Source organism: Girardinichthys multiradiatus, chromosome 4 (genome assembly GCF_021462225.1).
Source record: "Girardinichthys multiradiatus isolate DD_20200921_A chromosome 4, DD_fGirMul_XY1, whole genome shotgun sequence".
Classification (NCBI taxonomy): Eukaryota; Metazoa; Chordata; class Actinopteri; order Cyprinodontiformes; family Goodeidae; genus Girardinichthys; species Girardinichthys multiradiatus.
The window spans coordinates 33,382,147-33,398,566 of record NC_061797.1 but is presented as its reverse complement, the minus strand read 5'-3'; the positions used below and the strand labels follow the sequence as shown (position 1 = coordinate 33,398,566).

Below are 16,420 nucleotides of genomic sequence, written 5' to 3'. Positions count from 1 at the left end.
ACATATTTAATCTCATCTTCAAATAGGCGCATCTATATTTTTTATGTATTACAATTTTATTTAAATGCGAACATTTGTTAAACTGTTTATTGTGTTATGTTAGTCCTCCTTTGGTTCAAATTAGACACCCAACTCGATGTTTGTTGAAAATAAACTGCCGGTTAAAATGAACGTGGCTCGTTTTGTTCACCGTAATCAGTTTTACTGTTGGGATGGCGGGGCTAAGTAAATGAAACGTAAACTAGTTAATGATTAACAAAGCGACGCTAGAAGGAAATTATGCTAAAAATAAAGATACGTCAACATTTTTATTACTTTTCTATTTGAATAACCATATAGCTTTAAGTTTCCGCACAGTACAACCTCGCCCGGGACACTCGTGATTTAAAAACAAACGCGCAAGCCACACTGGGCCGCTTGCTCTTCCGGGAGGCGGAGAGTGTTTGTTTAGTCAGCCACCCAGAGCCGCCGTAGGCAGAGGGAGCGGGCAATGATGGAGGGGGGAAGCAGGCTTCCGTGGACGAAGTATGGCTCTGTTCTGTCCTTGTTCGTGGTTCTGTTAGCTATCTGGTTCCGTTCACCGCAGGACACAGTGCTGGACGACCGGCTGGACACGGTGTTGTCGTCTCTGCTTCGGGCGGAGAGGAAAGTCGGGGTTAATAACGCCAGACCCAGAGTTGCAGTTGGTAGGTGCGAGTCCTGAGAGCTAGCTGCCACTAGCTGAGCTGCTGTTCTGGGGGTTGATGTGGACCCTGATGATTAATAAATGTTAGTTTCTAAACATGTAAAGTTCCTAACATTGAAGTCAGATGCTGCAGATGACCTACTTAAATTTTGCTCATTGCTACTGTTAAACGCGTTAAACTACATCCTTATACCTGTGTATTATTGTATTATGTTGACCCTGGCTATGAAATGTTATGCAAAATATATGTAAAAGCAAAATATAAATCTACGCTTAAAATAAAATAATAGCGAGAATTCATAAAGTTTTTGCCAGTGAAATAGAAACCAAGACGATCTGAGCTAAAGTTAGATGTTGAGGACCACCATAGTGTGGTGGAGTGTAGTCTGACAGATTGCCTTGTTACCTCTGGAACATTCTTCCCTTAAAGGTGTTCTATTCCCACTCCTCTTCTATCTGTACACAAATGACTGCACCTCATCGGACTCGTCCGTGAAACTCCTTAAGTTTGCAGACGACACCACTGTCATTGGACTGATCCAGGACGGTGATGAGTCTGCATACAGACAGCAGGTGGATCGGCTGGTACACTGGTGCAGTCAGAACTACCTTGAACTGAACCCACTCAAGACTGTGGAAATGGTGGTGGACCTTCGGAGAACACCACCCCCATACATCCCCCTCACCATCCTCAACAACATTGTATCGGCCGTGGACCACTTCAGGTTCTTAGGAACCACCATCTCTGAGGACCTGAGATGGTCTTCACACATAGACACTGTTCGAAAGAAGGCCCAGCAGAGACTTTACTTCCTGAAGCAACTCAAGAAGTTCAACCTTCCACAGGAGCTGTTGGTCATCTTCTACACTGCCATCATTCAGTCTGTCCTGTCTTCATCCATCTCAGTGTGGTTTGGCTCATCCACAAAACAGGACAGGTCCAGACTGCAACGAATAATCAGAGCTGACCTTCCCTCCATCCAGGACTTATACAGGTCTAGGGTCAGAAAAAGAGCTGCTAAAATCTCTGCAGACCCCACACACCCTGCACATAAACTGTTCAGAGTTTTACCTTCAGGCCGCCGCTACAGAGCACTGTTTACTAAAACTAGCCGCCACAGAGACAGTTTCTTCCCCCAGGCTGTTTCTCTGATGAACATTCAATAGAGTACAGAACAACAGCATACAGATGTTGCAAATGCACCTTTTCTATTAGATATGTGTACATTGTAAATTGTACATTTGTATATTCTGTAATGCAAAAACAGAACAAAAGAGCAAAGTGTACTGGAGTCAAATTCCTTGTTTGTTTGCACGAACTTGGCAATAAAGCTGATTCTGATTAATTAATTACAGTGGTTTCTATTTATACTAAGGCTGTGGAGATAGGCACCAGCTCCCCTGCACAGAAACGCAGGTATAGACCGTGGATGGATGTTACGTTTTTAGTAGAAAGCAGTAAAACAGGGTACTAGTGACAAAGCAGAATGACTTTAGCATAGATATTTTCATCTAAATGAACTGTGCACTTTAGTGTTGTTCTCCTCAATTTACTACAGTGTTTTTCTCTTCTTCTCTGCCTTAGCTGCAGGTATTCAGTTGTATGCCTGCTGCAGAGGGAAAGTTTGGTGTATGTTAATATTTCCTCTTCTGTCTCCTTCCTCAGGTTTTGGGGGTTGTGTTGACCTCATAGTAGATGGTGTGTCGTTCCTAAATAAGATGGGCGTCTCTCACACAGACCAGCCGCTGCACCATGACTATCTAGAAAATGCTGAACAACTGGCTCAGAGCTTTGCCTACTTCTTTGCACCAGGAGCTGCTGCAGAGTAAGTAATGTTGGATGGAGAGCAGCTGGTTTACAGTAGAAGTTGTGAGCTTTTAACAGTGTAGGAGAACAAAGCCTATAAGGCTTAAAGTCAGTGGTGTTGCATTCCTTTAATATAAACTAGATGAAGATAAAACAAGAAAAAAGAAGTCATGTTACAGATACTTTCAAATCTTTTTGATATAATATTGTCTCTGCACTTTCTTTTCTCCCCCCTGCAGGCGTTTTATGATTAATGAAACCCTCTTTAGTGAGCTGGTCGAGGGCGCCCGTGACTTACCTGGAAACAGATGGTCTGTAGGTGGAAACGCTCCTGTGATGGCCGGTCGAATGGCAACAGAGGGATGTGACGTGTTGTTAGGAGGAAGTTTCAGCCCCGATTTTACTGAGGTTCTGTCCCAGCACATTGCAGGTACATAGACCTATACAAATCTAGATTAAAAATGACTTCTCTTTTATTCTTTATAATTTTTAATCTCCCTGTCGTTCGTTTTTCTTCCCAGTGGCTGGTAAAATGATAGAAGAGCCAGACATACATCTGATCCTGGAATATTCATCTGGTGCCAGCTGGGGGACCTATACCTCACGTAGAGCCAACAGGTTTTTAATACAAAGATTTTTGGTTTGTTTAAAGTGAAGCACCTCAGGGGCTTGTGGCCAATTGCAATTCGCCAGTTTTTGTTAAAGTTGATTTTAACCCATTCTGATTTCTCTTTAGGAATTAAAATTAAAAGCATTCAAAAATATTTTTATTCTAGCCTTCCTTCCATAAACGGTTCATAATGATTTATATTAGAAGCAGGAGTAACATCATGCAGCTATATGAGAGACCAGTTGCAGTAAAACAGGGTTTTTATAGTTTAAAATAACAACAAAATGTTTGAGTTTACATTTTACTGTCTAGGAGCCAATATTGGCAATTAGCTCAGTTAGCTTTGCTTACTGTAAACATCCGTCTCTGTATTCCCTGAAGAATGGAATAATAATTTGCCTTAGATTTCCAAAAAGCTGCCAACGAGAGGTTTTTTATTCCTGGCCTGCTGAAGTTGGCTCCAGGTCAGTTTGCTCATAGTGAAGTTTTGCTCCATGTTGTAGCGGCATGAATGAAAACACATTTTTCGATTTAAAGAGCTTCCCACAGCCTTTTGCTTCGTTTTTAAACTCCTCACTGAAACCAAAAGACAAAACAACTTCCACACCGAAGAGAGTTGTTGTTGGCAACAAATGGAAAATGTTGGATTTTAAGCCTGACTGGCCAGTTAAACTTAAAATCTGTCACTGTCTGATTTTCTGATGTATCTTTAATCTATAAAAGTAACTTACTTCTAAAGTTTTAAATGGTTTAGTCTTGTCTTATTCAACTGACCTCCTCAGACCTACACCCCAGTGAGAGCACTCTGGTCAACCAGCCAGTTTCTTCTAGATGTTCTAAGGTCCAGATTAAAATACAAATATGATTGGACCTTCCCAGTAATTCTATTTCCAAATTATTTATTCATTTACACACTGCTCAAACCCTGGAGTTGCTGAAATGAACATTTCCTTTTAATTCCATTGGTGAAAAAAACTTTAGCAGATGAATATTTTTGTTGTGTTCTTACTGTTTTATTATTTTACTACTCATTTATTATAACGTTTCAATCAACTTCATGACACTGTGATTCAGGTCACCCTAGATTGTTTTAAATGTGAATATATATAAATAAACTTGACACTGACATGTTTTGTTTGTGCTCCATAGATATATCATTCACAGTGATGCCCATAACCCCTACTTGGACTCCTTGGAAGAGTTTGCTGAGAAACTTGAAGACTTCAAGCCTGATCTGTTAGTGGTGGGAGGGCTTCAAATGATGGACAACTTCCCCTTCAATTCAGGTAGGAAAACATGTTTTTATCTGCTGTTCATGTGGGCAGTCCACTTCATTATGTTGACCAAGTGAAATAGGCAGAAAATAAATGAGCATTTTTCAGCCAATCCTGCTTGGATTTGGTAATACCATGTAGTGTTTGGCAAGTGTCTAAATGAGGAATATTTAAAACATGTGCAGCTCTTTCTTCTGTTTTTGAGGAACACATGTGAAGTTTGAAGGAGTGACAGGCCCACACTAACTCCAGTCAGTCTTTTGCTGAAAAAAACCTACAGAGAGGTTGTTTTCCCATTTCCTAAATGATGAATATTGTCCTTTTTAAAGGGAGAGGTGTTTTAGCAGAAATCTTTTCTGTAACAATCCCAGAAGAGAAGATCTTAGCTGCAGCTGAGTGGTTCAGATAGAGACCAATACAGGCTCTCCTTTACTACTCTTTCATTGGTAACGTCATTGAAGCATGTATGAATAAAAAACTAACACTGGTATTGTTGGGAGAAACCCTAATTCATTAGGGCACTTCCACATATTACAGATTACATATTCTGTGACTTACTTTAGATTAAATTTCATTTGTAAGATTCTGATATTCTGTTTGCGTTTTCTGCATGACAGACAAACTGGGCCCCAGTTAGCAGTAGTCACTGGGAAAATATTTGCCATGACAGCTGAAAAAGCACGAGAAGAACAGGTTATACCAAACTTTTCTCTCCGAACCATTTGAACAGCAGAATAGACCCACATTCAGTTTGACCCTTTGACTGCAGTTATGGTTTCTTTTAGGTTCTCTGTCACATTTTCACATCAGACAGTTTTTTGTTTGCTTCCTTCCCTCCTTGTTGCCCGAAGTGCCTTTGAGCCTTCCACACGTTTTTCTCCTCTCCATTATTCCAGGTGAGCGAGAGGCGGTCCTCTCCCAGCTGGCAGACCTGCTGACCTCCTCATCTCCTCAAATCGGCATCCATTTTGAGATGGCAAGTTTTGTGGAGGAGAACATAGTAGACGACCTTCTTCACTATGTCATCCCCCATGTATGTATGACTGAATATTTAGATAAGGATAGAATAAACACTCAGGTGAGGGTGTAGAGTCAGCACGTGGCCACAGTCTCACAGGTTCAGTCAGATAAGGCAGCGTGTTGAAAACACTGAGGTGATACCAGGGAGGTGGACATTAGATTTGTTTAAGTAAATCTGATTTAAATCTACAAACAAAACAGTCTGACTTAGTTGGAGGAAAATCTGTCTGATTTTCTTTTGTTTCTTTTCATGTGGATGTTGAAACATAACTAATGAATACTTTTCTCACATGCAGCCTGAAAAAAACGATATGAAACTTGGCAAAATATGGACTTTTATTAGACTTTGCAAGAAAAACATCTAATATTTAGTTTTTTTAAATCAAACTTTAATCACATAATGTAATAATTTAACACCATAACTAATGTTTATTTACTATAATTCTGAAACAGCAAGTTCTTGTTATAGATATTCAACAATCGGTTTTTGTGGCCAGTTTTTGATTTTATAAAGTTTTGGCTCTGATTCAGATTTTAGCAACTCCACGTTTCTCTTGAAGAACTTTAAATAACAAAAAAATGCCTTTTCTCCTCTGGACAGGCTGAAAATTGAATATTCAAAACAACTAAAAGTCTTGTTGTAAAACAAATAATTAATAATTTACCAAAAATAGCAGAAAGCTACAAAGCTCTCTCTCTTTGCACCACTCAGGTTTACCACTCAGGGCAATGGGCCAGAAGTATCTATTGATCAAACACAAAGAAAAGGTAATTACAGCAGATCTCCTATACAACACATATTAAAGCTTACTGTAATTGTTTTGTTACATCTCAGAATAAATAACAGTGGTGTCCAACTATGATGCGCTGTTAAATAAATACTTTATTTATTGTAATTATACTGACGCCTTACAGGGCAATTCTGTCATGATTGAGCATTCATTATTTATATTAGGAGCAGAGGCAACACAGTCAGTGTCACACAGCTCTGCAGGCTTCACTATTATATAAAAACAACATAATAGGGTTAACATTTTAAACTGTCTCTAGTTGCATCTAGCAGTTAGCGTGGTTAGCATTACTAACAGTAACTTTTGTGTATATTCAGTGCAGAGTAAGGAGACTCATGCCTTAACTTTGAGATTTTATAAAGACCACCTACATTTTGTAAAACCAACATTTCCCATGAGCAACATTGGACTCATCAAAAGAATGAAACAGATCAGTTTTACAGTAATATGTTCAGACTTCTGTTCTGCACTGAAACTGACCTTCCTGTTAAAAAGTAGCTGCCTGAATAAATATCAGATGTGCCTCTGTAGAAAAAAATGACTTTCCTAAGCAGAAGTTCACACCTTTTGTGCTTCCACTGACTTTAAATTTGAAACATCTCACTGATACTGAAAATAGCTGAGTCTTATTCACTCCGTAGCCACTTCCTCACCAAGATGTTGCCATTAGTGCTATCTGGTTGGCCTTGTGTGTTGAGAGTTTTAGTTTCCAGATGGCCAATCAGAGGTGGTCAAATGGAAAATCTGCCAAATCTGGTCACCAGCCCATTTCAGGGTACTTCATAAGTGTTTTAGTGGTGGTTGCAGTTTATTGCACTGGGCAAAATAAAAATCACCTCTGTGCATATGTTAGATGTTAGGATAAAAACAGAATTAATAAGTTGCTGAGCTCGTTATCACCAAACACACCTGAGGTCACTATGATTAGGATAATAGATTGAAAATGGCTGCTCTTTGAAAACCACTCTATGTATTTAAGGAACTATAAAGCTCATTCAGGGAAAGATTGGTCATTCCTCCATGGTCAGACATTTTAATAAACAATTAGATACGTAAACTATGTTTCTTTTTGCTCTTAGTTTTTATTAATTGCATCATAAGATATTTTTAGGCTTTGTAGTGGCCTTTGTAGTGTTTGTGTGTCAGTGTCTGTTTTCTCTGGTTCTAATAAAGTTTCCCTAATGGCAAAACTAAATTTATCTCATCGTCTTATCCTGTCTACATGAAAAAACACCATTCCATCTCAGCTGCAGTTATTTACAAAGAAAAAATCTATACACTTAGATGGTTGCAGCAAAATACCTCACTTTGTTAATGTTTTCTTTTCTTGTTTTCTTTTCTTTCCGCTTTTGACATTGATCCTGATTCTTGTTTTCCAGGCGGACTCTTTAGGAATGAATGAACAAGAACTCCCCAATCTTCTCAGCCTTCTAAAAGGCTCCAACATCACTGTGCTGTCAGACCCAAACCCTCGCGTAGCTACTGTCCTCGACCAGATGAGGGAGGTTTATCGCATCCTGAACCAGCGCTACAAGGATGCTAACTCACACAGTGAGGCCAACAATGGTAAATCAAAGGGTAAGCCACTGACTCGTCTCCATGTCCACACTCTGGCCTTTCAGGCCATGATAGTGACGCACGGCTCTCAGTGGAAGAACACCATGTCCGCTACAGCCAAGGCGTCGCTCACGGCTAACCGTCACGTCTGCGGCTCAAATGACATCGACCTCAGCAAAGCTAGGCTCATCATGGACGACTCGTTCTCCATTAGCCATCGTGAGGGCAGCCAGCGTATCCCGCTGCAGGAGACCAGGCCAGTCAGCTGCTGGGATGAGGACGACTACCAGATCTGTGTGGCGCCAGTGCTGGTGTGCACTGAGGTTTATCAAACTGCAGGTGGAGGGGACAACATCTCAGCTGCTGGCTTGGTTCTGCAGATTTAAAAAGGAACACCAAATGGTCCTTTTGACCCTGGAAAGTTTGTGTAGGTGTGATGCACCCTACCCTGCAGGTACTGATATGGCTACAAGACTACGGATATCACATCTGCTGCTCCTGGCCTAGATGAAAAATAGGAAAAACTCATTATTGTTACTTAAGAGTCAGATCATGGGTATTTCTATAGCTTACTCGGTTCTAACTTCTAAAGGGAAGCAACAGTAATAACTGCAATTTAACATTTATTTGTTTTTCTAATCTAACTAAACGTTCTTTAGTTTACTCTCAAAATTAACTGTTTTCCTTCTCTTCAGGACAGTGTCACTGATCCACCCTCCGCTGCAACAATATTAATACTTAGTTGCTACTTTATTTCTACTCTAGTTTGATTTTTAGCAAATAATCATCTGGCAAACAGTTTGATTCTCTTTTACTCTGATAAATCTGCTCCATCATCTGACTCCAGTGATTTTAATGGCTTGTTCTTCTATTTCTCTGAGGCCTTAAAAAAACTTGACACATCTGGATGAGATGAAGAGGCATGAAGTTCTGATGTAATCAGATGTAGATCATAGGTTTCTTTTGCAGCACTCAGCAGTTATATTATGATTTTTGACCAAGATTTGCACAACCATCTTTTGTATGATTAGATATATTTAGATTTCCTCCTGGAACGCAGTGGACATTTGATGAAAGAATCAGAAATGATTAAATCTGTTTCTTGGCAGGACGTGAATTACAAATGCCTCACTTGCCTTTTAGCAAATAATTATATTGTAGATAGGGCGAGTGTTAAGTGGAAACCTGTCAGATTCAAACTGTTGAGATACCTTCTGCCTCTGCTTTCTCTTTCTCTGAGGTAAATTCTCCATAAAATGCTTTGGGTTCTCCCAGTATATGTGAAAATTGTGCAGAGGTTCTGGTATGTCTGTGTTTGGACTGTAATTTCTCTGTGATTCAGTTGGAGTGAAATAAGACAAAATGTGAAGAGAGTGCTTCTGGTTGCTGGCTATAATTATTTCCTCTGTATCTCCATGATCTTTCAGCTTATTCTTTCATCGCCTTGTTTATGGCTCCTCTAAAACCAAATGACCCATGTGGTTTGCCGTAGACAAGCTGCATTTCTCATTATATTGCTGGATTAAGTGGAACAATAGCTCATCTTTAGTTTTTTGGGATTTTTAAACATGGGATTGTAATCTGTACTTGAAACCAATGTTAATCAATATAAACACCATCGATACTTTGAAGCAGTGGACCATTGATGAAGTATATATTTCTATGTTTAGTCCTATCTCCCTCATAGAAGATTATAAGGCTCATAACTCATGAATTAACACTGGTGCTGGTACCAGATGTATTGTGACTTTTCAACCCATGCTTCCTTTTTTTTTTAAATAACACCTGAACATTGTACTTCTAATTGCATTACATTTATACATTTACTTTGTTTTTATTTACTAACTGAGCAACTGAGCTTTAACTGAAATGAAGCCAACTCCAATATTTTCTCACTATGTGCGAATCAAACATTCCAGCCGCTGTTGTTCTCTCCTGTCTGGGAGAATGAAATATGTTTCGGCCCCATATTGTAACATATAAAGTAACAATTGTTTTCTTGGTTTAAAAAGATCTCTTTTTTTAATGAGCAAAAGCAACTTTATATGTGGAACACATGGTTTTTGTTACAAAGAAAGAGGTCAGAACATGGGAATAAAATGTGAAAATCCCTTTAAATCTTTGCTGTATTGATTTGATGGCAACTGGTGAAGCTGAGGGTAAATGAGCCTTAATCTGTTTTCAATGTTGGTGTTTGGTCAAATCCGGTTGTTTAATAGAGCCTATTTCTCTTGATTTCTATTTGGGTTTTTTTTCCTTACGAATTTGTCTTAAGTTGTAATTTAAAGGCTAATTTGCCAGTGCTTTCCTGTGGACTGAAATACTGTAGCATGAATTCATACTCACTGGGGAACTGTCACAGCACTTATCTAAAGTAGATAAGTCGTATTATGTGTGTTTTACATCTGTGTGATTGTTTCATGCATGTTGAATCATTGCAGAACCATCTGAGATAAAATTACAGTCTTATCAGCAATCATTGCTTTGTTTATTATTACTATTAGTTATGTTTTTTTTTTTTGCTGCAAATATAAAGCAAGCATTAGCTTTACTTCTGGCTATAAAGCTGAACTCTAGTTGGTGTGATACGTCATGGCGTCTCGATCACAGCATAAAGCAGCACAATTAAAATTGTTTTTTCTCTTCTCATCCTCATGTATAGCAACATCATTTCACACCACTTTGTTTACATTACTTCCACCACTGGGTTGCCGTAGCAACTCACACCACCTTCCTGATTACTGTTACCTTTGAAGTGCAGCATGAGATTCTTGCAGTATGATCATCTTGAGTAGAAATACTATGATTTTACTGTATTTACTCAAAAGTGTAAAACAAAAATATATAATATGATCTAATTACTTTGACTTAAAACCCAAAAGTCTTTATTATTTTGATATATCAAATTCACTAAGATAGAATAATAAAAACTTTTACATTTAGTAGAACGGCACACTTTCTGGCTGTTCTGTTCTCTATGGAGCAACACGAGTACAATCAGCTGATAACTGGTGAATTACTCAGGCTATCTGCTTGAGAAGAGACTAAGTAAAGCCAACTCAACACATCAAACTGGAAACTCTTGCAAGGGTGACAATTTAAATTAAGCCCATGTTTACTTGAGGTCTTGCCATAGCAGGCTTATGTGCCACCTGAGAAATAATTTAAAACATTAAAAGTTATCCCAGCATAACAGGCTGGATTATTTTCAATAAGTGTATTATACACTGTACAGGCACTATAATATCTAATGAAACAGCTTTGGCTGACTCTTCCTACATGCCAGGATCAACGATGAGTTTGTCGATTATCTTTGGGTAATATATAACATTCTCCTGTCGATGAGTGTGTGTTTTTAGCATCTCATCCATCTCCCCTTGAGTGAAAGGCTCACCTGGTTAAAACGACACACCAAAATGTTTTTCAAATAAAACACACTAAGACTGCTTCCACATTTCATCACTAATATTAGCTTCCTTTTCCCCTTAAAATTCTTGCTTTACCTTTCTCCATCATATACTTTGTCAGCTCTTCAGGTTGAAGGTAACCGTTCTGGTCTCTGTCCAGAACCTAGAACCAGAGTTAATGTTATTTCTCGTGTGGAGATGTGAATTCTCCATATAGTGTCAGTGACAGGATAAGGAAGTAAGAGCCAATTTCACCTTGAAAGCCTGTAAAATCTTGGTCCGAGGGATGGGAGGAAACCTAACAGAAACATGGAAGCACAGTTAATTTTTCCAATATCAGACGACACATGCTTAGTATTACAGAGCCCAGACTGGACTATTACCAGGAACATTTTCTCTGTAATATTCATTTAAAAAAAAAAAAAAGATTTTTATGCTGTTTTAGGATGTAAATGAACATGTTTTCACTCAACTTTGAACAGAAGATAACTTGAATGACTCCAAAATGTCACGATTTTACAAAGAAAAGAGGACAGGATGGATGGATGGATGGATTACTTTGTACAAACTAAACTTGTACATTTATGATGTTATAAAAATTTAATGTTTTGACAGCTGCTAATGTTAATGTTCACAGGGGATCAGTTCATGAGAATAACCCTGAATAATATTTTATGTAAGACAACCACTGTTTTCTTAAAAGAAATTCATTATCTCATCATCATGCCAAATGGAGGAGGACAATGAGAAGCATTCAAATCATGTACCAACTATATTTTTCTGTCACGTGAAATCGGAGGCTCAAAATCTACTTTTATGACTTTTGTACATAATCAACATAAACGTTGTACACAAAATTCACAATTTCAGCTGGTTTTCCACATTAATTTCACATAAGTCCACAAAATAGCTCAGATTTTACTATACACATTTGCAAAATTATGGCGAAAGCATTTTATGTGAGGAACTCTATGACCATGCACTCATAACACGATAGATTTTTGTCTTTATAAAACATAGGCACATAAATTGATGATCAAACTGCTGTAAAAGAATGAATTACTAATGAGGTTTATAGCAAATAATCTCTTAAAACTGTATCAAAATATGCTGGTAAATATCATGGAGCCAAGATAAATTGTCTTACTTGTTCTCCAACAGGACTTTGGTCATAGCTGGAAGAAACTTCTCCAGATGTACAATTTCTGAGTTATCCTCTTCCACCTGGGTAAACAGAACAAGGTTCTTGGGTTTTACTCTTTAAACTGACACTTGCTCCTTTTGAACTATTTGCACATGAACAGTAGCCTATTATATGACGGGTTCCTTTATGTATCTGAACAATAAGCATAAAGACTGCTCTAACCTCGGCTATGAATTCGCGTATGTCTGCTTGAGTGGGGAAGCAGCCCAGAGAATATATAATGGTCCCAATCTCCCTGGAAAACAGACATACATTTAGTTCAGAGAGTTTTGGCATAGATCTGCTTCATACAGAAACTACACTACATCTGACCCCAATGTTTGGTTTCAAGCTTTTTTATAGTTATCATCAATAGAAGAAAGCAGTAAAAAAAAAAGAGACTCAGTTATTCTTTCTAACTTCTAGTCGAGCCATATTTATTTTTCTTCTGGTCAGTCTTTTATCATGTTGAGTCTACATTTTTACTCTTTGTTTATTTAATAAAAATACGATTTACCAGTAATAAAATCTATATTTTCAACTAAAACAACAAAAACAAATGTGCAGATTCTCAAAGTCTGAAAAATTAATTATTACAATCTCAAAAAGAGTAAAGTCTGAAATGTCTACACTTCTAATAAGCCGTCATCTCCCATTTCCTCATTTAAAAAAAAATGAACACAACAACCTATTATTTTAGTTATATTTTACTAAACAATTTTACAAGAATTGTATCGTGACTTAAAGCTTTCCTCACCGGACGTCCACCGTGTTGTTGTTCTCGTAGTCAAACAGCTGAAATTCGGCCGTTATCTTCTTCCTAACGGCTGAAATGTTTTCTGAAACAGAGACGAGCAACGAAGCGCTGGCGAGTTTATAAAGATACAACCCTGAGTTATTTATATATGTCCTAAAAATTATTTACAGAACTATTCTAACTTTGAATCAGTAAACTGACTTAATTCGTGCGAACCTGGTTTACCTTCCGCCATCTTTCAGTAAGTTTTCCTCCTGTTGCCCAGCAACCGACCTGTGTCGCGAAGGAAAGATTTCCTTCCGGTGATACCATACGTAAAATTAAAATTAAATTTAAAATGCGTTTTAAAAACACACAAATAAATAGATTAAGAAATCATATAAACTGCTTTAACTTTATTTTAAAAAGATTCGGTCAGTTCTTTAAAAAAAAAAAATTTCTCATAAATTCTAATAAAAACATCCAACAAAAATGTTAAGTACAATCAGACCGATAAGGCACAACGAAATCATTGAAACTCTTACTTTATTTTTTAACACATTGTCTTTAAACAAGATTTAAAAAGTAAACAAGTCACACCAACAAATTATATCCCGCCAGCAGATTTAAAATTAACTGATAAAAAGAAAAATGTGACAATTTTTTGTGGTATTTCAAGTGATCTTTCTGACTGTGATAACAAAGACGAGCATTTTGAAACGTGTTGAATTTGTGTTACTCAAAGACAAAGAGTTGGTAAAAGATATGAGCTGTTTTATTGCACACCACCAGTATTTTTCTGAGCTGACTATATATCAGACCAGTTTAAATCAACAACAGTCTAATTGCACTCCTTGGGACTAGTAGTTGAGTGCAAAACAAATATTAAGGTTGAAAAGAGATGACAAATCCCATTAGTGGCTGGGTTTGATATAGGGAATGTGACTCATTGCCAATGGTGATACTAGGAAACATGTTTTCAGTTGTTTTGTTGCATATTTGCATGGTCAAAAATGACCTTTTGCTGCAAGCTTATTAATCAAAAGTTACTGTTCTATGCAGAATGGTCGTATGTAGGGTGTGTACAGGTGGGACGGCTGGAGGTGGGGCACAGGATTACAAACCAGTCCAGGATATCATTCATGCAATAAACTCCATTGAATGTGTTCATTAATGTAACAATTTCATCTGAAGTGGGAGTTTGGTCAGCTTTTTAGGAAGTCACATGAACTGGTTAATATATAGTCTAAGATGTCAGAACAGACTTACTTAGCAAAGTATCATAGCTTTTAAATTTATGGAAGTTCAATCTAGAACCTTTATTTTGTAAAAAGCTGTTAAAATCATTTTTTTCACTGAAAGAACGTGAAATTAATGTGACAGGAACTCTTTGAACAGGCACAGCGTTTTAACAGCCATCTGTTAAACCATAAAGACATTAAACCATAAAGTGGTTTATTGTCTTTGAGCTTATTTAGATTTCTGGTTGTCCTTGATGCACAGGGACATGGTGTGCCTGGTCCTGTTTTTCTGCTAAGGCATTAAAGATTTCTTGATCTTGACGTTCTTCTGTTTGCTTTACTGGTTCCTCCTGTAGTGCCATTATGTCGAGCTGCTGCTTCTCCCTGTGCTCCCCTGCTCCTGCATTCTCCTCCACAGTGATGGTGTTTGATAGCTTGTTCTCATCTGCCAGCTCCTGCTCTTGATGAGCCATTTTGTTGTTGCTTGAGCCCTTTAAGGTAGATAGTGGTGAATAGCATTACTTTAACAACAATGAAGCTGAATTTAATTTTGCAGCTCAATATATCAGAATGTAACAGTACATCATTGAATGATTAAATCTGCTATATAAAAGGGAAATTTAGAGGACATTAGATATTAGCCATTAAAATTATATATTCATACATTATTTATACCTGCTTATCCATTTCTCTGTTATTTATATAGCACCAATTCACAACACATGTTGTCTCAAGGCACTTCACACAGTCAATTCAATCGAATCAGACAGATTCGAAGTCAAGTACAGTAGTAGCTCCTTCAGTTCATTTGGGAGAGAAAAACAGCTAAGCAGATAAACCCTGAGTAAGTTTTCAAGTCTAGAGTATGAAAGAGAGCACATACAAGTAATCTTAAAAATAATATTTAACTAATTTTGTAAAACATTAATTTGAATTTAACAAATGTATCTCTTTTCATTTAGCTGTAAAATGTACATAATTTATGCTCAGAAATAAAACTTTTTAACAATTTGTTATGTTTCAACCCTAAACTTCAATGTGTTTTATTGGGATTTTATGAAATCGAAAAGAAAACGCAGCAGACGACTGTGAAGCCAAAGGAAAAAATATACATAATTCTCAAATCATGTGTCTTTTCCCTTTGGAAAAAGTCTGAAAGTTATTATGTATTTCTATTTTAGCCCTCCTGAGTCAATACTTTGTAGATCCACCTTCCACTGCAGTTACAGCTGCAGTTGTTTTGGGGTGTGTCTCTACCAGCTTCGAACATCTTGAGACTGAAACCTTTGCCCATTCTTCTTTGCAAAATAGCTCAAGCTCTGTCAGGTTGAATGGAGACCATCTGTGAACTCAAGTTTTCAAATCTTGACAGATTCTCAGTTGAATTTAGGTGTGGACTTTTACTAGGCCATTTTAAGAAATGAATGCTTTGACATAAACCATTCCACTGAAGCTCTGGCTGTATGTCTAGGGTTGTAGTCCTGTTTGTAGGTCAACCTTCACCCTAGACCCAAGGCATCTGCAGTCTCACACATGCTTTGCTTCATCTGTCTTCCAATCACTTCTTACCATCTTCCCTTTTCCTGCACAGGGAAAGCATCCCCAAATACGATGGAGCCACCACCATGTTTCATAGAGGGAATGGCGTGTTTTGCAAGAAGTTCACATTTTGGCTCTTCGGACAAGAGCAGCCTTGCCTCATGTTTGCTGTGACCCCCACATGACTTGTTTTTAAACTGCAAATGTAACATCTTATGGCTTTCTTCCATAAAGGTCCAATTAATGGAGAGGGGTGGGGTTAGGGTTAGGAATATTATTTCATGTTACACTTTTCAGATTTTTCTTTGTAAAAATACCACAATGTATGCAACTTATACAGATTTTTCTGGTTGAATTCTAACAGTTTATTTTGTCAGTGTACCTGTGTGTTAATGACCGAAGGAGAGAGCAGCTCAGAAGGGTCCAGCAGACCATCCTGGTTTAGATCCTGAGTTTGTAGTAAGAAATCTACCATCGACACCACCTGAACCCAGAAAGTAACATAATAAAAGGTACATTTCCATAATAATCTGAAAAAGCATGCATGTTTACAATGATTTACACAAACCA

General features: G+C 37.8%; 3 protein-coding genes across 7 annotated transcripts in view; 1 reads left to right on the top strand and 2 right to left on the bottom strand.

Moving 5' to 3' along the window:
• The first annotated feature begins 453 nt into the window (after positions 1-453).
• On the top strand, positions 454-9,862 carry adpgk2 (ADP-dependent glucokinase 2). Of its 2 annotated transcripts, none has more exons than XM_047362760.1 (7): positions 454-686; positions 2,352-2,511; positions 2,732-2,922; positions 3,014-3,110; positions 4,252-4,388; positions 5,273-5,409; positions 7,567-9,862. In XM_047362760.1, the coding sequence occupies exons 1-7, from the start codon at positions 491-493 to the stop codon at positions 8,128-8,130; spliced, it is 1,482 nt and encodes a 493-aa protein (XP_047218716.1). In that variant the 5' UTR covers positions 454-490; the 3' UTR covers positions 8,131-9,862. The 2 variants fall into 2 exon arrangements, with proteins under 2 accessions (XP_047218716.1, XP_047218718.1); XM_047362762.1 differs by having other exon boundaries at positions 554-690.
• LOC124866811 (dynein regulatory complex protein 8-like) lies at positions 7,957-13,396 on the bottom strand. Of its 4 annotated transcripts, XM_047362766.1 has the most exons (8): positions 13,308-13,384; positions 13,092-13,173; positions 12,518-12,590; positions 12,299-12,375; positions 11,407-11,449; positions 11,248-11,314; positions 8,192-8,247; positions 7,957-8,077 (listed from the first exon to the last, which is right to left on the bottom strand). In XM_047362766.1, the coding sequence occupies exons 1-7, from the start codon at positions 13,324-13,326 to the stop codon at positions 8,228-8,230; spliced, it is 381 nt and encodes a 126-aa protein (XP_047218722.1). In that variant the 5' UTR covers positions 13,327-13,384; the 3' UTR covers positions 7,957-8,077; positions 8,192-8,227. The 4 variants fall into 4 exon arrangements, with proteins under 4 accessions (XP_047218722.1, XP_047218721.1, XP_047218720.1 ...); XM_047362765.1 differs by lacking the exon at positions 7,957-8,077 and having other exon boundaries at positions 8,111-8,247; XM_047362764.1 differs by lacking the exons at positions 7,957-8,077; positions 8,192-8,247 and adding an exon at positions 10,607-11,138 and having other exon boundaries at positions 13,317-13,396.
• A 1,045-nt stretch (positions 13,397-14,441) lies between these two features.
• Positions 14,442-16,420, bottom strand: part of LOC124866624 (dynein regulatory complex protein 8-like) — a 3,090-nt gene continuing 1,111 nt past the window's right edge. Inside the window, exons 5-7 of the mRNA XM_047362502.1 lie at positions 16,233-16,334; positions 14,653-14,802; positions 14,442-14,489 (exon numbers count right to left, since the gene is read on the bottom strand). Coding sequence (XP_047218458.1) covers positions 14,442-14,489; positions 14,653-14,802; positions 16,233-16,334 — 300 coding nt within the window. The remainder of the gene's footprint in view (positions 14,490-14,652; positions 14,803-16,232; positions 16,335-16,420) is intronic.

Excerpts from the sequence above, each read along its gene's own strand:
- adpgk2 (XM_047362760.1), top strand. The coding sequence starts at position 491 with ATGATGGAGGGGGGAAGCAGGCTTCCGTGGACGAAGTATGGCTCTGTT. Across the intron at positions 687-2,351 it reads CAGACCCAGAGTTGCAGTTG|GTTTTGGGGGTTGTGTTGAC; the intron begins GTAGGTGCGAGT and ends CTCCTTCCTCAG. Across the intron at positions 2,512-2,731 it reads GCACCAGGAGCTGCTGCAGA|GCGTTTTATGATTAATGAAA; the intron begins GTAAGTAATGTT and ends TCCCCCCTGCAG.
- LOC124866811 (XM_047362763.1), bottom strand. Across the intron at positions 12,591-13,091 it reads AACAACACGGTGGACGTCCG|GGAGATTGGGACCATTATAT; the intron begins GTGAGGAAAGCT and ends TCTGTTTTCCAG. Across the intron at positions 11,315-11,406 it reads AGATTTTACAGGCTTTCAAG|GTTCTGGACAGAGACCAGAA; the intron begins GTGAAATTGGCT and ends CTCTGGTTCTAG.